The sequence below is a fragment of the Carcharhinus amblyrhynchos genome, unplaced genomic scaffold, assembly GCF_965287045.1.
Source record: "Carcharhinus amblyrhynchos unplaced genomic scaffold, sCarAmb.v2.hapA scaffold_788, whole genome shotgun sequence".
Classification (NCBI taxonomy): domain Eukaryota; kingdom Metazoa; phylum Chordata; class Chondrichthyes; order Carcharhiniformes; family Carcharhinidae; genus Carcharhinus; species Carcharhinus amblyrhynchos.
This window is the reverse complement of record NW_027650528.1, coordinates 2,569-24,747: the sequence shown is the minus strand read 5'-3', so window position 1 is coordinate 24,747 and position 22,179 is coordinate 2,569. Positions and strand designations below refer to the sequence as shown.

The following is a 22,179-nucleotide window of genomic DNA, read 5'->3' as shown; positions in this document are numbered from 1 at the left end:
CGGTGCTGAGGGAGCGCCGCACTGTGGGGAGGGTCGGTGCTGAGGGAGCGCCGCACTGTGGGGAGGGTCGGTGCTGAGGGAGCACCGCACTGTGGGGAGGGTCAGTGCTGAGGGAGCGCCGCACTTTTGAGGATCCGGTGGCAGCTTTTGGAGAATGGGATTGGGAGGGTGAAGTTAAGAGAGTTGGGAGAGTGTAAAGTCTCCCCAGTGTCCGTCATCCCAATGATTATTCCTCCCCTCCCCTCTCTCTCCCTCTCTCCCCCCTTCCCTCGCCCCCTCTCTTCCCCTCCCCCTCTCTCCCCTTCTCTCCCCCCTCTCTCTCACCCCCCCTTTCTCTCCCCTCTCTCTCTCTGTCCCCCTCTCTCTCCCCCTCTCTGTCTCTCTCTCTCTCTCTCTCACCCCCTCTCCCTCTCCCCGCCTCCCTCCCTCTCTCGCTCTCTCTCCCCCTTCCCCCTCTCCCCTCTTTCTCTCCCCCCGCACCCCCCTCCCTCCCCCCCCTCCCTCTCGCTGACGTTCTGATCCCTGTTGCAGGGAGGTGCTGTGTTGCTGTGACTGATCGGCTGCCGGAGCTGCGCGCTGTCCCCCCACTCGGCCGTTTTGCGATGAGTGTGACGGACGATCGGGGGTTCCCGCGGGGTCCGGAGGGGAAGGCCGGCCTCCCCCTCCCCGAGGACGGGCTGCTTTTACCCTGCTTCCACGGATTTGCCTCCAGACGGTAAGGGAGCATCGGCCGCCCCCCCCCCCCACCCCCACCGTCCCCCTCACCCTCACCCCCCCTCTCCCCGAGTCGCAGGGTTCACCATCGTTGGGGCTCCGGGTTCACAGGGTCAGTGGGGGGGTCAGGGGTCAGTGGGGGTCTGTTCATGGGGTCAGAGTGGGGGTCAGGGCTCTGGGTTCACAGGGTTACTGGGGGGTCAGGGTTGACGGGGTCAGTTGGGGTTCAGGGGATCAGTGGGGGCGTCAGTGAGGGTCAGGGTTCAGGGTTCACGGGGTCAATGTGTGGTCAGTGGGCGTTTTGGGGTTCGCAGGGTCAGTGGGGGGGTCAGGGTTCACGGCATCAGTGTGGGTCAGGGTTCACAGGGTCAGTGGGGGGGGATTCAGTGGGGGGTTAGGGTTCACAGGTCAGTGGGGGGTCAGGATTCATGGGGTCAGTGGGGGGGTCAGTGGGGGGTTAGGGTTCATGGCGTCAGTGTGAGTCAGGGTTCACAGGGTCAGTGGGGGGATCAGGGTTCACAGGATCAGTGGGGGGTCAGGGTTTACAGGGTCAGTGGGGGGGGTCAGGGTTCACGGCGTCAGTGTGGGTCAGGGTTCACGGCGTCAGTGTGGGTCAGGGTTCACGGGGTCAGTGGGTGGGTCAGTGGGGGGGTCCGGGTTGACGGGGTCAGTGGGGGGGTCAGGGTTGACGGGGTCAGTGGGTGGGTCAGTGGGGGGGTCAGGGTTGATGGGGTTGTTTGGGGGTCAGGGTTGACGGGGTCAGTGGGGGGGATCAGGGTTCACGGGGTCAGTGGGGGGGTCAGGGTTGACGGGGTCAGTGGGGGGTCAGTGGGGGGTCAGGGTTGACGGGGTTGTTTGGGGGTCAGGGTTGACGGGGTTGTTTGGGGGTCAGGGTTGACGGGCTCTCTCGGCAGTAAGGATTTCTCTCTCTCTCTCACAGGGAGGTGGAGCAGATGCTTCAGGGGAAGCCGGTGGGATCCTTCCTGCTCCGACTGAGTGAAAGTCAGGCAGGGATCGTCCTGTCCTACAGGTAAATCCCTGACCCTGCGGCGCCCTCTGACCCTGCGGCGCCCTCTGACCCTGCGGTGCCCTCTGACCCTGCGGCGCCCTCTGACCCTGCGGTGCCCTCTGACCCTGCAGCGCCCTCTGACCCTGCGGCGCCCGCTCTGCGAACCCTCCCCCGGTTCACTCGCTCTGTTCGCCGCGCCCTTATACAACACCGCCACCTCATGGCGATCGGCAGTACTTGCAGTGGGTGCTCCCACGATTTGACCCCTTCATCCCCTGGTGGAGCCCAAGGATTTGGGCGGGGGTGGGGGGTGGGGCGGGGGGGCGGGGGGTGCGATAAATGTTCAACTCCCACCGCGGCGGCCAATGGAATTCAATTTCAATGAACAAAACCCGGAACGCAGCACTAATCCTGGTAATGATGACCCACTGTCGAAAAAAAAAACCCATCTGGTTCCCTTCAGGGAGGGAAATCTGCCGTCCTTACCCCGGTCTGGCCTGTGTGTGACTCCAGACCCGACACACAGCAACGTGGGTGACTCTTAACTGCCCCCCCACAACCCCCACCCGCCCCCCCGAAATGATCCGAGCGAGAGACCCGCAGTTCAGGGGGCAATTGGGGCTGGGCACCAAATGCTGAACTTGCCCCACCCATGGTGTTTTTGTTTTGGACTCCCCTCACTCGATTCCTGCAATCCCATTCATTCGCGACGTTCTAACACTTCAAGCCAGCTGGAAGCTTTCTAAATGTGGTGGATGAACGGGAAGGGAGACGGGGGAACGAAATGTGCAGGGCTACAGAGGGGCGTGGGGGGGGAGTGGGGTTAATTGCCGGACTAATCTCCAGAGATCTAGCGCTGCCCTAGCAGCCGAAAGAGCCTTCTCCAACACTACAACTGTTCTGTGAAGCAGTTGGTTCCACTAGAAGATCGTTCCACTGCCACCATGTGGTATATTGGTTGTGGCTAACTAGAGATTAATTGCAACGTCGCCACTGCGCTCTATATTCGTAAAATCCCTACAGTGCGGAAGGAGGCCATTTAGCCCCTTGGCTCTGCACCGATCACAGTCCCACCCAGGCCCTATCCCCACAACCCCACATATTTACCTTACGAAACACAGTGGCACAGTGGGGTTAGCGCTGCTGCCTCACAGCACCAGGGGGCCCGGGTTCGGTTCCCGGCCTCGGGTCACTGTCTGTGTGGGGTCTGCACGTTCTCCCCGTGTCTGCGTGGGTTTCCTCCAGGTGCTCCGGTTTCCTCCCACAGTCCAAAGATGTGTAGGTTAGGGTGGATTGGCCGTGCTAAATTGTCCCTTAGTGTCCAAAGATGTGTAGGTTAGGGTGGATTGGCCGTGCTAAATTGTCCCTTAGTGTCCAAAGATGTGTAGGTTAGGGTGGATTGGCCGTGCTAAATTGTCCCTTAGTGTCCAAAGATGTGTAGGTTAGGGTGGATTGGCCGTGCTAAATTGTCCCTTAGTGTCCAAAGATGTGTAGGTTAGGGTGGATTGGCCGTGCTAAATTGTCCCTTAGTGTCCAAAGATGTGTAGGTTTGGGTGGATTGGCCGTGCTAAATTGTCCCTTAGTGTCCAAAGATGTGCAGGTTAGGGTGGATTGGCCGTGTTAAATTGTCCCTTAGTGTCCAAAGATGTGTAGGTTTGGGTGGATTGGCCGTGCTAAATTGTCCCTTAGTGTCCAAAGATGTGTAGGTTAGGGGGATTAACGTTACGGGGATAGGGGACTAGGTTAGATGCAGGTTCGATGGGCTGAATGGTCTCCTTGTCCCTCGTAGGGACTCTATAATTCTATGACGGGGGTTCAGAGGGGGCTAATTTGTTTGCTAGTCTTTCTTTGGAGAAAGAAGGGTTTGCCTCCTTCACCCCGCAGTCACTGAGAGCGTGAGGTTCCTCCCCTCCGCCCACACATCGATGTGACCCTCCGACCTTCCCCCCTAAGTCCTCTTCACCCCAGCTCTCTGGGAAGCCTCTCTCGGACAGGTCAGGAATGGGGATGGGGGGTGGGGGTTGAGATGGGGGATGGCCTGTTGCACACCTGCCAACGGAACCGTTCTCTCCGCCAGCGGGACTGACCGGTGTCGGCACTTCATCATCGAGCAGATGCCGGAGAACTGTTACCGGATCCTCGGCGACCAACGGCTACACAAGAGCATCCCCGAGCTTCTGGAATTCCACAAGACCTCTCCCATCTTACCGTTCATTGAGTATCTCTCAACGGCCTGCAATAAGGTAAGGGACACCGGAGCGGGAACAGGAGCGGGGTCCCACAAACATCGCAAAGTACACACAGAGTCCCAGACAGAAACATTTGCATCCAAAGCCAAACAACAGGATTGCTTTGGTAACAGGCTTTAGGCATTTGAATGTCTGAATATTGCCCGATCAATTTAAAGCAAGTCTTTGGTTACCAAGAACCTACAAGATTTGAGTTTGACAATTTGAGTTAACTCCTGCCACCCCTCAAGGCTCGAGAGGGAGGGTGCAGCTCTCCAGCTTGCTAGCTTCAGATATTGCTTAACAGAATCCCTGGAAGAGGAAGCCATTCGGCCCATCGGGTCTGCACCAACCACAATCCTACCAAGGCCCTATCCCCATACACTTACCCTAACTGATCCCCCTGATGGACAATTTAGCACGGCCAATCCACCCTAACCTACACATCTTTGGACACTAAGGGACAATTTAGCATGGCCAATCCACCCTAACCTGCACATCTTTGGACACTAAGGGACAATTTAGCACGGCCAATCCACCCTAACCTACACATCTTTGGACACTAAGGGACAATTTAGCACGGCCAATCCACCCTAACCTACACATCTTTGGACACTAAGGGACAATTTAGCATGGCCAATCCACCCTAACCTGCACATCTTTGGACACTAAGGGACAATTTAGCATGGCCAATCCACCCTAACCTGCACATCTTTGGACACTAAGGGACAATTTAGCATGGCCAATCCACCCTAACCTGCACATCTTTGGACACTAAGGGACAATTTAGCACGGCCAATCCACTCTAACCTACACATCTTTGGACACTAAGGGATAATTTAGCATGGCCAATCCACCCTAACCTACACATCTTTGGACACTAAGGGACAATTTAGCATGGCCAATCCACCCTAACCTACACATCTTTGGACACTAAGGGACAATTTAGCATGGCCAATCCACCCTAACCTGCACATCTTTGGACACTAAGGGACAATTTAGCATGGCCAATCCACCCTAACCTGCACATCTTTGGACACTAAGGGGCAATTTAGCATGGCCAATCCACCCTAACCTGCACATCTTTGGACACTAAGGGACAATTTAGCATGGCCAATCCACCCTAACCTGCACATCTTTGGACACTAAGGGACAATTTAGCACAGCCAATCCACCCTAACCTACACATCTTTGGACACTAAGGGACAATTTAGCATGGCCAATCCACCCTAACCTGCACATCTTTGGACACGAAGGGACAATTTAGCATGGCCAATCCACCCTAACCTGCACATCTTTGGACACTAAGGGGCAATTTAGCACGGCCAATCCACCCTAACCTGCACATCTTTGGACACTAAGGGGCAATTTAGCACGGCCAATCCATCCTAACCTACACATCTTTGAACACTAAGGGACAATTTAGCACGGCCAATCCACCCTAACCTACACATCTTTGGACACTAAGTGGCAATTTAGCATGGCCAATCCACCCTAACCTACACATCTTTGGACACTAAGGGACAATTTAGCACGGCCAATCCACCCTAATCTACACATCTTTGGACACTAAGGGACAATTTAGCATGGCCAATCCACCCTAACCTGCACATCTTTGGACACTAAGGGACAATTTAGCATGGCCAATCCACCCTAACCTACACATCTTTGGACACTAAGGGGCAATTTAGCACGGCCAATCCACCCTAACCTACACATCTTTGGACAGTGGGAGGAAACCGGAACACCATGCAGACACGGGGGAGAATGTGCAGACTCCACGCAGACAGTGACCTGAGCTGCGAATCGAACCCAGGTCCCTGGCACCATGAGGCGGATGTGCTAACCCCACTGTGCCACCGTGCCCTAAAAGAATGCACCATTTAACCAGCAAAAAGTACCACGTCAGGCAGAGAAATCCACCGAGAAACTCCAGAAACTCTAGAAAGACACAAAACCTGGTTGTAGATATTGTTTGAGAGTGTCTAAATTCTAATTTTTTTTGGGGGGGGGTGATCCTTGTATTTATTTGAACAGCATTCCAGTGGAATCTTACTTTATTCGATGTGTTACTTGTTTAGCTAAAGCTCCTGGTTGGTTAAATTGATGAGTTACGTGTACATTTTAGATTGAGGGCTAGGTATTAGCTACCGACTAATTGTTACAGAAGGACAGTTCATACCTTCCCACACACATCTGACAGATTATGAGGGGTTCCTCTATGGGGGCATTCCGTCTTAAAGGGGAACCATCTCCGCGTTGTGACATGAAGCAGGGCTTGGAATGGAGGTTCGAGCCCCCCCCGGGTCGACGGAGTGAGATGACTGTACAAGGTGATGGGATGGGCGGTTGAACCTTGTCCCCGTTCCCAGGTTCCGGAGAAACATTACGAGGATATTGACAATATCCGGAGACGGAAGTTGAACCCCTGCGAGGCCGGTGGAGGAGGAGTCGCCGCCGGAGACGTTCCCAACATGCCGGAGGACGGAGCAGGATTGACCCGGTCACCCCTTGACCCCAAGGCCACGTTCGGTGCCCGTCCCCGGGCGGAGGAGGGGCCGGCGAAGGTCACACAGGGGGAGGCCACCTATCAGGAGGTGAGGATCGACTGACCCTAACCCGTGGACACAATCCTGGCCAATCAGGGAGCGGGAGGGACCGTCACCCCGGGAAACAGGGAAGAGCTCCGTCACTGGGCGTGAGAATCCCCGTCCCATTTCCTGGGAGACACTGGGACTCACAGGGAGACACTGGGAGTCACTCAGGGGCACTGGAAATGGCTGAGATTCACTGGGTGTCACTGGGAGATACTGGAAGTCACTGGGAGACACTGAGAGTCACTGGGTTTCCTGGCCTCGGGTCACTGCCTGTGCGGAGTCTGCACATTCTCCCCGTGTCTGTGTGGGTTTCCTCCGGGTGCTCCAGATTCCTCCCACACTCCAAAGATGTGCAGGTTAGGGTGGATTGGCCATGCTAAATTGTCCCTTAGTGTCCAAAGATGTGTAGGTTAGGGTGGATTGGCCGTGCTAAATTGCCCCTTAGTGTCCAAAGATGTGTAGGTTAGGGTGGATTGGCCATGCTAAATTGTCCCTTAGTGTCCAAAGATGTGTAGGTTAGGGTGGATTGGCCGTGCTAAATTGTCCCTTAGTGTCCAAAGATGTGTAGGTTAGGGTGGATTGGCCATGCTAAATTGTCCCTTAGTGTCCAAAGATGTGTAGGTTAGGGTGGATTGGCCATGCTAAATTGCCCCTTAGTGTCCAAAGATGTGTAGGTTAGGGTGGATTGGCCGTGCTAAATTGTCCCTTAGTGTCCAAAGATGTGTAGGTTAGGGTGGATTGTCGTGCTAAATTGTCCCTTAGTGTCCAAAGATGTGTAGGTTAGGGTGGATTGGCCGTGCTAAATTGTCCCTTAGTGTCCAAAGATGTGTAGGTTAGGGTGGATTGTCGTGCTAAATTGTCCCTTAGTGTCCAAAGATGTGTAGGTTAGGGTGGATTGGCCGTGCTAAATTGCCCCTTAGTGTCTAAAGATGTGTTGGTTAGGGGGATTCGTGGGTATAATATGTAGGGATACGGGGGTGAGGCCTGGGTGGGATTGTGTTCGGTGCAGACTCGATGGGCCAAAGGGCCTCCATCTGCACTGTAGGGTTCTATGATTCTATAATTAATTTACCCCTTTATAAGCGATGACCAATTTCCCAATTTCTCAGGTTTCGCTATGATCTGTTCTGTTAAGAATTGAGGGCAGGGTTAGGTGGGGGGGTGGTGGCGGTGGTGGAGTCCTTTGTCCTAGCAGATCACTGCCGGACAACCTGGGTTAGGAAATGCAAATGGCCTTTGTATAGTTCCCTTTGAATGTGATCAGTGCAGCTCCACAGGGTTTGGTGAGCAGCATTGTTAGTGCCTCTTCGGAGCTAACGAGGTGTGAGTTTCTGTGTGGGGGGAGAATGTGGGACTCGCTCCCACGGGGGGAGTGGGGGGAGAATGAGGGACTCTCTCCCACGGGGGGGAGTGGGGGGAGAATGTGGGACTCGCTCCCACGGGGGGAGTGGGGGGAGAATGAGGGACTCTCTCCCACGGGGGGAGAACGTGGGATGAAGGAGATGGGGGGGAGGGTGGGAGGAGGCTCCTGTGGTGCAGGAACAGCAGCACGGAGCAGAGGGGCAGAGCGGCCTGTCTCGGGGCTGTAGACTCGGTGACGTGCAGTTGAACCTTGTCCCCGTTCCCAGGTTCCGGATAAACATTACGAGGATATCGACAGGATCCGGAGACGGAAGATGAACGCCCGCGAGGCCGGCGGAGGAGGAGTCGCCGCCGGTGACGTTCCCAACGTGCCAGAGGATGGAGCAGGATCGACCCGGTCACCGGGAACGCCGCCCTTCGACCCCAAGGCCCCACTCGATGCCCGTCCCTGGACGGAGGAGGGGCCGGCGAAGGTCACACAGGGGGAGGCCACCTATCAGGAGGTGAGAATCGACCCATGGACACAATCCCCGCCAATCAGGGAGCGGGACGGACCGTTACCCCGGGAAGCAGGAACGGGCTCCGTCATTGGGCGTGAGAATCCCTGTCCCATTTACTGGGGGTCACTGGGTGTCACTGGCAATTAGTGAATGTCACTGGGAGACACTGGGAGTCATTGGCTGTCACTAAGGATCACCGGGAGACACTGGGAATCACTGGAAGTCATTGGGAGACACTGGGAGTCACCCAAAGTCATTGGAAGTCAGTGGGAGACTCTGGGAGTCATTAGAAGACACTGGGAGGTACTGGGAGTCACTGGGAGTCACTGGGGGACACTGGGAGACACTGGGAGTCACTGGGAGATAGTGGATGTTACTAGGAGACACTGGGAGTCACTGGGAGACACTGGGAGTCACTGGGGGACACTGGGAGACACTGGGAGTCACTGGGAGCCACTGCAAGTTAGTAATTGGGAGTGTCACTGGGAGAGTGTTACAGATATGGGGGGGGGTATTTAATTTGACCGGTAACTAGTTCCTCCCCTCACCATCAGGGTGTAAACAGAAACTCCTGCTCGATTAGTTTACCCCTTTATAAGCGATGACCAATTTCCCAATCTCTCGGGGTTTCGCTGTGATCCGTTCCGTTAAGAATTGAGGGCAGGGTGGGGGGGGGGGCGGTGGGGGGAGGCGGGTGGTGGTGTCCTTTGTCCTAGCAGATCACTGCCCGACAACCTGGGTTAGGAAATGCAAATGGCCTTTGTATAGTTCTCTTTGAATGTGATCAGTGCAGCTCCACAGGGTTTGGTGAGCAGCATTGTTAGTGCCTCTTCAGAGCTAACGAGGTGTGAGTTTCTGTGTTGGGGGGAGAATGAGGGACTCTCTCCCATGGGGGGAGAATGAGGGACTCTCTCCCACGGGGGGGGAGTGGGGGGAGACTGTGGGACTCGCTCCCACGGTGGGGGAGAACATGGGATGAAGGAGATGGAGGGGCAGGGTGGGAGGAGGCTCGTGTGGTGCAGGAACAGCAGCACGGAGCAGAGGGGCAGAGCGGTCTGTCTCAGGGCTGTAGATTCGGTGACGTGCGGTTGAACCTTGTCCCCGTTCCCAGGTTCCGGATAAACATTACGAGGATATCGACAGGATCCGGAGACGGAAGATGAACGCCCGCGAGGCCGGTGGAGGAGGAGTCGCCGCCGGAGACGTTCCCAACGTGCCAGAGGATGGAGCAGGATCGACCCGGTCACCGGGAACGCCGCCCTTTGACCCCAAGGCCCCACTCGATGCCCGTCCCTGGTCCATGGAAGGGTCATCAAAGGTCACACAGGGGGAGGCCACCTATCAGGAGGTGAGGATCGACCCATGGACACAATCCCCGCCAATCAGGGAGCGGGACGGACCGTTACCCCGGGAAACAGGAACGGGCTCCGTCACTGGGCATGAGAATCCCTGTCCCATTTACTGGGGGTCACTGAGAGACACCCAACATCACTGGATGACACTGGGTGTCACTGAGAGACCCCCAACATCACTGGATGACACTGGGAGTCATTGGGAGTCACTGAGAGACCCCCAACATCACTGGATGACACTGGGAGTCACTGAGAGACCCCCAACATCACTGGATGACACTGGGAGTCACTGGGTGTCACTGAGAGACCCCCAACATCACTGGATGACACTGGGAGTCACTGGGGGTCACTGAGAGACACCCAACATCACTGGATGACACTGGGAGTCACTGAGAGACCCCCAACATCACTGGATGACACTGGGAGTCATTGGGAGTCACTGAGAGACCCCCAACATCACTGGATGACACTGGGAGTCACTGAGAGACCCCCAACATCACTGGATGACACTGGGAGTCACTGGGTGTCACTGAGAGACCCCCAACATCACTGGATGACACTGGGAGTCACTGGGTGTCACTGAGAGACCCCTAACATCACTGGATGACACTGGAAGTCACTGAGAGACCCCCAACATCACTGGATGACACTGGAAGTCACTGGGTGTCACTGAGAGACCCCCAACATCACTGGATGACACTGGGAGTCATTGGGTGTCACTGAGAGACACCCAACATCACTGGATGACACTGGGAGTCACTGAGAGAGCCCCAACATCACTGGATGACACTGGAAGTCACTGGGTGTCACTGAGAGACCCCCAACATCACTGGATGACACTGGGAGTCATTGGGTGTCACTGAGAGACACCCAACATCACTGGATGACACTGGGAGTCACTGAGAGAGCCCCAACATCACTGGATGACACTGGGAGTCACTGGGTATTGGTTACCCAGTGACATCCAGTGGCACTTGAGTGTCGCTGGATATCACTGGATGCTGTTGTTTGTCAGACCCCTGTGGTGCAGGAACAGCAGCGCGGAGCAGAGGGGCAGAGCGGCCTGTCTCGGGGCTGTAGACTCGGTGACGTGCGGTTGACCCTTGTCCCCGTTCCCAGGTTCCGGATAAACATTACGAGGATATCGACAGGATCCGGAGACGGAAGATGAACGCCCGCGAGGCCGGTGGAGGAGGACTCACCACCGGAGAGATTCCCAATGTGCCGGAGGATGGAGCAGGATCGACCCGGTCACCGGGATCGCCGCCCTTTGACCCTAGGATGGAGGTGCGTATCACATGACTGCCCCAGCGCCACACTATCCTCGACAAGGGATGTGTGTCCCTCGTCTGCGTCTCCAAGGGTGTTAAATGCCCCAACTGTTTGTCCTTTGTCCTAGCAGACTTCGGAAATGTAAATGGCCTTTGTATAGTTCACTTTGAATGTTATCTGTGCAGCTCAAGGGGGTTGTGGGGGATCTGACATTGTTAGTGGCTCTTCAGTGATAACGGGGTGGGAGTTTCTGTGCTGGGTGGGTTGTTAGAGACACTTCAGGGATAACGAGGTGGGAGTTTGTGTGCGGGATGGATTGTTAGTAACACCTCAGGGATAACGAGGTGGGAGTTTGTGTGCGAGATGGGTTGTTAGTGACACCTCAGGGATAACGAGGTGGGAGTTTGTGTGCGGGATGGGTTGTTAGTAACACTTCAGAGATAACGGGGTGGGAGTTTCTGTGCTGGTTGGGTTGTTAGAGACACTTCAGGGATAACGAGGTGGGAGTTTGTGTGCTGGGTGGGGAGTGGGGGGAGAACGTGGGACTCATTCCCATGGGGACTGGGGGGAGAACATGGCACTCATTTCCATGGGGTGCAGAGGGGAATGTGGGGCTCGTTCCCCATGAGGGCAGGGAAAGGAAAATATGGGACTGACTCCCATGGGGGGGGGGCAGTGGGGCAGAATGTGGGACTCGCTGCCACGGGGGGAGTGGTGGGGAGAATGTGGGATGGAGGAGATGGGGGGCAGGGTGGGAGGAGGCTCGTGAGGTGCACGAACAGCAGCACGGAGCAGAGGGGCCGAGCGGCCTGTCTCAGGGCTGTAGACTCGGTGACGTGCGGTTGAACCTTGTCCCCGTTCCCAGGTTCCGGATAAACATTACGAGGATATCGACAGGATCCGGAGACGGAAGATGAACGCCCGTGAGGCCGGTGGAGGAGGAACCACCACCGGAGACGTTCCCAACGTGCCAGAGGATGGAGCAGGATTGACCTGGTCACCGGGAGCGCCGCCCTTTGACCCTAGGATGGAGGTGCGTGTCACATGACTGCTCCAGCGCCACACTATCTTCGACAAGGGATGTGTGTCCCTTGTCTGTGTCTCCGAGGGTGTTAAATGCCCCAACTGTTAAGAATTGAGGGCAGGGTGGCGGGGTCCTTTGTCCTAGCAGACAACTGTTGGCCAAACTAACTTCTGAAATGTAAATGGCCTTTGTATAGTTCTCTTTGAATGTTATCTATGCAGCTCAAGGGGGTTGTGGGGGTCTGACCTTGTTAGTGGCTCTTCAGAGATAACGAGATGGGAGTTTGTGCGCAGAGTGGGTTGTTAGTGACACTTCAGGGGTAACGAGGTGGGAGTTTGTGTGCGGGGTGGGTTATTAGTAACACTTCAGGGGTAACGAGGTGGGAGTTTGTGTGTGGGGTGGGTTATTAGTAACACTTCAGGTATAACGAGGTGGGGAGTATGCGTACGGGGTGGGTTGTTAGTAACACTTCAGGGGTAACGAGGAAGGAGTGGGGAAAGAATGTGGGACTCACTCCCACAGCAGTGAGTGGGATGGAGGAGATGGGGGGCAGGGTGGGAGGAGGCTCCTGTGGTGCAGGAACAGTAGCACGGAGCAGAGGGGCAGAGCGGTCTGTCTCAGGGCTGTAGACTCGGTGACGTGCGGTTGAACTTTGTCTTCATTCCCAGGTTCCGGATAAACATTACGAGGATATCGACAGGATCCGGAGACGGAAGATGAACGCCCGCGGGGCCGGTGGAGGAGGAATCACCACCGGAGACGTTCCCAACGTGCCGGAGGATGGAGCAGAATTGACCTGGTCACCGGGATCGCCGCCCTTTGACCCTAGGACAGAGGTGCGTGTCACATGACTCTCAGCTCCACACTGTCTTCGGCAAGGGATGTGTGTCCCTTGTCTGTGTCTCCGAGGGTGTTAAATGCCCCAACTGTTAAGAATTGAGGGCACGGTGGTGGGGTCCTTTGTCCTAGCAGACAACTGTTGGCCAAACTGACTTATGAAATGGAAATTGCCTTTGTATAGTTCTCTTTCAGTGTTATCTTTGCAGCTCAAGGGGGTTTTGAGGGATCTGACTTTGTTAGTGACACTTCAGGGATAACGAGGTGGGAGTTTGTGTGCGTGGTGAGTTGTTAGTAACACTTCAGAGATAACGAGGTGGGAGTTTGTGTGCGTGGTGAGTTGTTAGTAACACTTCAGAGATAACGAGGTGGGACTTTCTGTGCAGGGTGGGTAGTTAGTGACACTTCAGGGGTAACTAGGTGGGAGTTTGTGCGCAGAGTGGGTTGTTAGTGACACTTCAGGGATAACGAGGTGGGAGTTTGTGTGCGTGGTGAGTTGTTAGTAACACTTCAGAGATAACGAGGTGGGACTTTCTGTGCAGGGTGGGTAGTTAGTGACACTTCAGGGGTAACGAGGTGGGAGTTTGTGCGCAGAGTGGGTTGTTAGTGGCACTTCAGGGGTAACGAGGTGGGAGTTTGTGTGCGGGGTGGATTGTTAGTGACACTTCAGAGATAACGAGGTAGGAGTGGGGGAGAATGTGGGACTCACTCCCACAGCAGTGAGTGGGGGGAGAATGTGGGATGGAGGAGATGGGGGGGCAGGGTGGGAGGAGGCTCGTGTGGTGCAGGAACAGAAGCATGGAGCAGAGGGGCCGAATGGCCTGTCTCGGGGCTGTCGACTCGGTGACGTGCGGTTGAACCTTGTCCCCGTTCCCAGGTTCCGGATAAACATTACGAGGATATCGACAGGATCCGGAGACGGAAGATGAACGCCCGCGAGGCCGGTGGAGGAGGAATCACCACCGGAGACTTTCCCAATGTGCCGGAGGATGGAGCAGGATCGACCTGGTCACCGGGAACGCCGCCCTTTGACCCTAGGACAGAGGTGCGTGTCACATGACTCTCCCAGCTCCATACTGTGTTCGACAAGGGATCTGTACCCCTCGTCTGTGTCTCCGAGGGTGTTAAACGCCCCAACTGTTAAGAATTGAGGGCAGGGTGGCAGGGTCCTTTGTCCTAGCAGACAACTGTTGGCCAAACTAACTTCTGAAATGTAAATGGCCTTTGTATAGTTCCCTTTGAATGTTATCTTTGCAGCTCAAGGGGATTGTGGGGGTCTGACCTTGTTAGTGGCTCTTTGGAGGTAACAGGGTGGGAGTTTCTGTGTGGGATGGATTGCTGGAGAGACTTCAGGGATAACGAGGTGGGAATTTGTGTGCAGGGTGGGTTGTTAGTAACACTTCAGGGATAACGAGGTGGGAGTGGGGGAGAATGCGGGACTCACTCCCACAGCAGTGAGTGGGGGGAGAATGTGGGATGGAGGAGATGGAGGGGGAGGGTGGGAGGAGGCTCGTGAGGTGCAGGAACAGCAGCACGGAGCAGAGGGGCCGAATGGCCTGTCTCGGGGCTGTAGACTCGGTGACATGCGGTTGAATCTTGTCCTCGTTCCCAGGTTCCGGATAAACATTACGAGGATATCGACAGGATCCGGAGACGGAAGATGAACCCCCGTGAGGCTGATGGAGGAGGAATCAGCGCCGGAGACTTTCCCAATGTGCCGGAGGATGGAGCAGGATTGACCTGGTCACCGGGAACGCCGCCCTTTGACCCTAGGACAGAGGTGCGTGTCACATGACTCACCCAGCTCCATACTGTCTTCGACAAGGGATGTGTGTCCCTTGTCTGTGTCTCCGAGTGTGTTAAATGCCCCAACTGTTAAGAGTTGAGGGCAAAGTGGCGGGGTCCTTTGTCCTAGCAGACAACTGTTGGCCAAACTGACTTGTAAAGTGTAAATGGCCTTTGTATAGTTCTCTTTGAATGTTATCTGTGCAGCTCAAGGGGGTGGTGAGGGATCTGACATTGTTAGTGGCTCTTCGGAGATAACAGGGTGGGAGTTTGTGTGTAGGGTAGATTGTTGGAGACACTTCAGGGGTAACGAGGTGGGAGTTTGTGTGCGGGGTGGGTTATTAGTAACACTTCAGGTATAACGAGGTGGGGAGTTTGTGTACGGGGTGGGTTGTTAGTAACACTTCAGGGGTAACGAGGAAGGAGTGGGGGAAGAATGTGGGACTCACTCCCACAGCAGTGAGTGGGATGGAGGAGATGGGGGGCAGGGTGGGAGGAGGCTCCTGTGGTGCAGGAACAGCAGCACGGAGCAGAGGGGCAGAGCGGTCTGTCTCAGGGCTGTAGACTCGGTGACGTGCGGTTGACCCTTGTCCCCGTTCCCAGGTTCCGGAGAAACATTACGAGGATATCGACAGGATCCGGAGACGGAAGATGAACGCCCGTGAGGCTGATGGAGGAGGAATCACCACCGGAGACGTTCCCAATGTGCCAGAGGATGGAGCAGGATCAACCTGGTCACCGGGAACGCCGCCCTTTGACCCTAGGACACAGGTGCGTGTCACATGACTCTCCCAGCTCCATACTGTCCTCGACAAGGGATGTGTGTCCCTTGTCTGTGTCTCCGAGGGTGTTAAATGCCCCAACTGTTAAGAATTGAGTGCAAAGTGGCAGGGTCCTTTGTCCTAGCAGACAACTGTTGGCCAAACTGACTTATGAAGTGTAAATGGCCTTTGTATAGTTCTCTTTGAATGTTATCTTTGTAGCTCAAGGGGATTGTGGGGGTCTGACCTTGTTAGTGGCTCTTTGGAGATAACGAGATGGGAGTTTGTGTGCAGAGTGGGTTGTTAGTGACGCTTCAGGGGTAACGAGGTGGGAATTTGTGTGCAGGGTGGGTTGTTAGTAACACTTCAGGGATAACGAGGTAGGAGCGGGGGAGAACGTGGGACTCACTCCCACAGCAGTGAGTGGGGGGAGAATGTGGGATGGAGGAGATGAAGGGGGAGGGTGGGAGGAAGCTCCTGTGGTGCAGGAACAGCAGAACGGAGCAGAGGGGCCGAGCGGTCTGTCTCAGGGCTGTAGACTCGGTGACGTGCGGTTGAACCTTGTCCCCGTTCCCAGGTTCTGGATAAACATTACGAGGATATCGATAGGATCCGGAGACGGAAGATGAACCCCCGTGAGGCTGATGGAGGAGGAATCACCACCGGAGACGTTCCCAACGTGCCGGAGGATGGAGCAGGATTGACCTGGTCACCGGGAACAACGCCCTTTGACCCTAGGACACAGGTGCGTGTCACATGACTCTCAGCTCCATACTGTCTTCGACAAGGGATGTGTGTCCCTTGTCTGTGTCTCTGAGTGTGTTAAATGCCCCAACTGTTAAGAATTGAGGGCAGGATGGCGGGGTCCTTTGTCCTAGCAGACAACTGTTGGCCAAACTGACTTCTGAAATGTAAATGGCCTTTGTATAGTTCTCTTTGAATGTTATCTTTGCAGCTCAAGGGGATTGTGGGAGTCTGACCTTGTTAGTGGCTCTTCAGAGATAACGAGATGGGACTTTGTGCGCAGAGTGGGTTGTTAGTGACACTTCAGGGGTAACGAGGTGGGATTTTCTGTGCGGGGTGGGTTGTTAGTAACACTTCAGGGATAACGAGGTGGGAGTTGGGGAGAACGTGGGACTCACTCCCACAGCAGTGAGTGGAGGGGAGAATGTGGGATGGAGGAGATGGGGGGCAGGGTGGGAGGAGGCTCCTGTGGTGCAGGAACAGCAGCACGGAGCAGAGGGGCAGAGCAGCCTGTCTCGGGGCTGTAGACACGGTGACGTGCGGTTGAACCTTGTCCCCGTTCCCAGGTTCCGGATAAACATTACGAGGATATCGACAGGATCCGGAGACGGAAGATGAACGCCCGCGAGGCCGGTGGAGGAGGACTCACCGCCGGAGACGTTGCCAACATGCCGGAGGATAGAGCAGGATTGACCCGGTCACCGGGAGCGCCGCCCTTTGACCCCAGGATGGAGGTGCGTGTCACATGACTCTCTAAGTTCCACACTGCCTTTGACAACGGGGGTGTCCGAGGGTGTTAAATGTCCCAACTATTAAGAATTGAGGGCAAAGTGGCAGGGTCCTTTGTCCTAGCAGACAATTGTTGGCCAAACTGACTGATGAAGTGTAAATGGCCCTTGTATAGTTCTCTTTGAATGTTATCTGTGCAGCTCAAGGGGATTGTGAGGGATCTGACATTGGTGGTGGCCCTTCGGAGATAACGAGATGGGAGTTTCTGTGTGGGGTGGATGGTTGGAGACACTTCAGGGGTAACGAGGTGGGAGTTTGTGCGTGGGGTGGGTTATTAGTAACACTTCAGGTATAACGAGGTGGGGACTTTGTGTGCGGGGTGGGTTGTTAGTAACACTTCAGGGGTAACGAGGAAGGAGTGGGGGAAGAATGTGGGACTCACTCCCACAGCAGTGAGTGGGATGGAGGAGATGGGGGGCAGGGTGGGAGGAGGCTCGTGAGGTGCACGAACAGCAGCACGGAGCAGAGGGGCAGAGCGGTCTGTCTCGGGGCTGTAGACTCGGTGACGTGCGGTTGAACCTTGTCCCCGTTCCCAGGTTCCGGATAAACATTACGAGGATATCGACAGGATCCGGAGACGGAAGATGAACCCCCGTGAGGCTGATGGAGGAGGAATCACCACCGGAGACGTTCCCAACGTGCCGGAGGATGGAGCAGGATCGACCTGGTCACCGGGATCGCCGCCCTTTGACCCTAGGATGGAGGTGCATGTCACATGACTCTCCCAGCTCCACACTGTCTTCGACAAGGGATGTGTGTCCCTTGTCTGTGTCTCCGAGGGTGTTAAATGCCCCAACTGTTAAGAATTGAGGGCAAAGTGGGGGGGTCCTTTGTCCTAGCAGACAATAGTTGGCCAAACTGACTTATGAAGTGTAAATGGCCTTTGTATAGTTCTCTTTGAATGTTATCTATGCAGCTCAAGGGGGTTGTGGGGGTCCGACCTTGTTAGTGGCTCTTCAGAGATAACGAGATGGGAGTTTGTGCGCAGAGTGGGTTGTTAGTGACACTTCAGGGGTAACGAGGTGGGAGTTTGTGTGTGGGGTGGGTTATTAGTAACACTTCGGGTATAACGAGGTGGGGAGTATGTGTACGGGGTGGGTTGTTAGTAACACTTCAGGGGTAACGAGGAAGGAGTGGGGGAAGAATGTGGGACTCACTCCCACAGCAGTGAGTGGGATGGAGGAGATGGGGGGCAGGGTGGGAGGAGGCTCCTGTGGTGCAGGAACAGCAGCACGGAGCAGAGGGGCAGAGCGGTCTGTCTCAGGGCTGTAGACTCGGTGACGTGCAGTTGAACCTTGTCCCCGTTCCCAGGTTCCGGATAAACATTACGAGGATATCGACAGGATCCGGAGACGGAAGATGAACGCCCGCGAGGCCGGTGGAGGAGGAATCACCACCGGAGACGTTCCCAACGTGCCAGAGGATGGAGCAGGATCGACCCGGTCACCGGGAACGCCGCCCTTTGACCCCAAGGCCCCACTCGATGCCCATCCCTGGGCGGAGGAGGGGTCAGCGAAGGTCACACAGGGGGAGGCCACCTATCAGGAGGTGAGGTCACGGGGGCCCGCAGGGTCGGGCCGGGGTCACGGGGCCTATACAAACAGGCCGAGATCAGGAGGCCTGTAGGGACGGGCCGGGGTCACGGGGCCTGTACAAACAGGCCGAGATCAGGAGGCCTGTAGGGACGGGCCGAGATCAGGAGGCCTGTAGGGACGGGCCGAGATCAGGAGGCCTGTAGGGACGGGCCGAGGTCACGGGGCCTGTACAAACAGGCCGAGATCAGGAGGCCAGTAGGGACAGGCCGGGGTGACGGGGCCTGTACAAACAGGCCGAGATCAGGAGGCCTGTAGGGACGGGCCGAGGTCACGGGGCCTGTACAAACAGGCCGAGATCAGGGGGCCTGTAGGGACGGGCCGGGGTCACGGGGCCTGTACAAACAGGCCGAGATCAGGGGGCCTGTAGGGACGGGCCGGGGTCACGGGGCCTGTACAAACAGGCCGAGATCAGGAGGCCTGTAGGGACGGGCCGAGGTCACGGGGCCTGTACAAACAGGCCGAGATCAGGAGGCCTGTAGGGACGGGCCGAGGTCACGGGGCCTGTACAAACAGGCCGAGATCAGGAGGCCAGTAGGGACAGGCCGGGGTGACGGGGCCTGTACAAACAGGCCGAGATCAGGAGGCCTGTAGGGACGGGCCGAGGTCACGGGGCCTGTACAAACAGGCCGAGATCAGGAGGCCTGTAGGGACGGGCCGAGGTCACGGGGCCTGTACAAACAGGCCGAGATCAGGAGGCCTGTAGGGACAGGCCGGGGTGACGGGGCCTGTACAAACAGGCCGAGATCAGGAGGCCTGTAGGGACGGGCCGAGGTCACGGGGCCTGTACAAACAGGCCGAGATCAGGAGGCCAGTAGGGACAGGCCGGGGTGACGGGGCCTGTACAAACAGGCCGAGATCAGGAGGCCTGTAGGGACGGGCCGAGGTCACGGGGCCTGTACAAACAGGCCGAGATCAGGAGGCCTGTAGGGACGGGCCGAGGTCACGGGGCCTGTACAAACAGGCCGAGATCAGGAGGCCTGTAGGGACGGGCCGGGGTCATGGGGCCTGTAGGATGCTAACCGTGTTTCTTTGCCCCCCCTTGGCAGATCCCTGAGGGCCGAACCTTGGTGAGAAATTCCTCGAACAAGGATCTGAGCTCCCGCCCCACGGAGAAGTACACCAAGGTCCAGAAGAAGCACATCTACACAGAGCCTGGGCCTAGGCCTCGTAGCCGCCTGGAGAGGACACACACCTACGCCGAACCCACCCCGACCCCACTCTACGCTGACCCTAACGACAAGATTGTCTTGTACGCCGCACCTCAGGGCCTGCTGCCCAGGGCGCTTGGGCACCATCACGTGTACTCGGAACCCGATCCCAAGATCGCCGGCCGCGGCAACCTGTACTGCCCTGCCCCCACCAAGGGCTCCGCCGTGACCCCCGACCTCCCATCCCGGCAACCAGCGGACAACCCCCGGGGGGAGGTGATGCCCAGCGCCCCTCCTAGGTGGCCCTCTCCTCCTCTGGTCCCGCCCAGTGTTCAGCCCACCTACGCCCAGCCTGCCCGCCGGGGCCCACCGCCTACTCGGGGCCTTGCCGCGGAAGGGTTCGAACTGGACAACCCAGATTATGGAGAATTGCCGAGGCCAGCTGCAAGGCCTGATCCAGAATTGAGGCCTAGTCCAGAAACATGGCCTGGTTCAGAAACATGGCCTGGTCCTGAAGCGAGGCCTAGTCAAGAAACGTGGCCTCTTCTAACACCAAGGCCTGGTCCAGAAATGAGGCCTCTTCCAGTGCCTAGGCCTGGTTTAATGCCAAGGCCTTGTTCAGAATTGAGGCCTGTTCCTGAAGTGAAGCCAGAGACAGAACTGAGGGCTTGCCCAGAAACGAGGACTAGTCAAGAAACAAGGCCTGTTCTAGCGCCAAGGCCCGGTCCAGAAATGAGGCTAAAGACTGTTCCAGAAGCTAGGCCTATTCTAACACCAAAGACTGTTCCAAGGCCTGATCCAAACCCGAGGCCTGTTCCACGGCCCGATCCAAACCCGAGGCCTGTTCCACGGCCCGATCCAAACCCGAGGCCTGTTCCACGGCCTGATCCAAACCCGAGGCCTGTTTCAAGGCCCGATCCAAACCCGAGGCCTGTTTCAAGGCCCGATCCAAACCCGAGGCCTGTTTCAAGGCCCAATCCAAACCCGAGGCCTGTTCCAACCCCGAGGCCTGTTCCAGAAGCTAGACCTGCTCCAATGCCGAGGCCTAATCACACCATACCGGTGCCTGCACTGATCCAGCCTGAGAATCTCTACGAACAGGTCCCGGAGGAATATCTGAGACCGCCGCCCTTCGCACCCAGCAGACCAATATACAGGAGGGTAAGAGTTAGCCCTGCCACCCCAACTTGTGATACACCTTTGGTATATCGTGGGGGTTGGGGGGGGGGGTGGTGGTTGCGGTTGTTGGGAGTGGGAAAGGCCATTCTTCAACTAGTTTCGCTTCAATCCCCAATCTCCTGACGTGGAGGTGCCAGGGAGGGCCGACGGGGGCATGGCCCCGACTGTCTGTAGATTCAGGATGGAGAAATGGGGAGCTGGTGAGGTGGGGCGGGGGGCTCATTTAACCGACAATATCCCTTCCCAGGACTGGCCCATGCCCAGTGCTGAGCTCTGTGCAGAAGCCTGGAGTGACCCACGGGGCCTGGGGAGGGCGTATACGATCCACAGTGTTACACTGGGGCCCAGTGTGATCTAGAGACCCTGGGGAGGGAGTGTGAGATTCAGAGCACCAAACTGAGGCCTAACATGGCCAATGGAGCCTAGGGAGAGAGATTCACAGTGCTACACTGGTGTCTAGTGTGACATATAGAGCCTGAGGAAAGAGTGACTGATGCCCAACACTAAACAGGGGCCTAGTGTGGCCTACAGAGCCTGGTGAGAGAGTGGATAATGTTCAACACTAATCTGGGGCCTAGTGTGAGCTATAGAGCCTGGGGTCAGAGTGGGCAATGTTCAACACTAATCTGGGGCCTAGTGAGGCCTATCGAGCCTGAGGATAGAGTGAGGGACACGCAACACTAAACTGGAGTCTAGTGTAGCCTATAGAGGCTGGGGATAGAGTGAGCGATGCCCAACACTAAACGGGGGCCTAGTGAGGCCTAACAAGCCTGGGGATAGAGTGAGCGATGCCCAACACTAAACGGGGGCCTAGTGAGGCCTATAGAGCCTGGGGATAGAGTGAGCGATATCTAACACTAAACGGGGGCCTAGCGAAGCCTATCGAGCCTGGGGATAGAGTGAGCGATGCCCAATACTAAACGGGGGCCTAGCGAAGCCTATCGAGCCTGGGGATAGAGTGAGCGATGCCCAATACTAAATGGGGGCCTAGCGAAGCCTATCGAGCCTGGGGATAGAGTGAGCGATGCCCAATACTAAATGGGGGCCTAGTGAGGCCTATCGAGCCTGGGGATAGAGTGAGCGATGCCCAATACTAAATGGGGGCCTAGTGAGGCCTATCGAGCCTGGGGATAGAGTGAGCGATGCCCAATACTAAATGGGGGCCTAGTGAGGCCTATCGAGCCTGGGGATAGAGTGAGCGATGCCCAATACTAAATGGGGGCCTAGTGAGGCCTATCGAGCCTGGGGATAGAGTGAGCGATGCCGAACACTAAACGGGGGCC

General features: G+C 56.4%; 2 protein-coding genes across 2 annotated transcripts; both read left to right on the top strand.

The window, feature by feature from the left end:
- The first annotated feature begins 602 nt into the window (after positions 1-602).
- LOC145340120 (uncharacterized) lies at positions 603-15,466 on the top strand. Its single transcript, XM_080184546.1, has 12 exons — positions 603-715; positions 1,655-1,744; positions 3,801-3,966; positions 6,324-6,548; positions 8,177-8,413; positions 9,522-9,758; positions 10,882-11,049; positions 11,900-12,067; positions 12,727-12,894; positions 13,773-13,940; positions 14,508-14,675; positions 15,284-15,466. The coding sequence occupies exons 1-12, from the start codon at positions 603-605 to the stop codon at positions 15,464-15,466; spliced, it is 2,091 nt and encodes a 696-aa protein (XP_080040672.1).
- A 1,387-nt stretch (positions 15,467-16,853) lies between these two features.
- On the top strand, positions 16,854-20,232 carry LOC145340121 (uncharacterized). Its single transcript, XM_080184547.1, has 5 exons — positions 16,854-16,919; positions 17,511-17,678; positions 18,286-18,522; positions 19,616-20,115; positions 20,214-20,232. Exons 1-5 carry the CDS (start codon positions 16,854-16,856, stop codon positions 20,230-20,232), a joined length of 990 nt encoding a protein of 329 aa, XP_080040673.1.
- Positions 20,233-22,179: the final 1,947 nt, after the last annotated feature.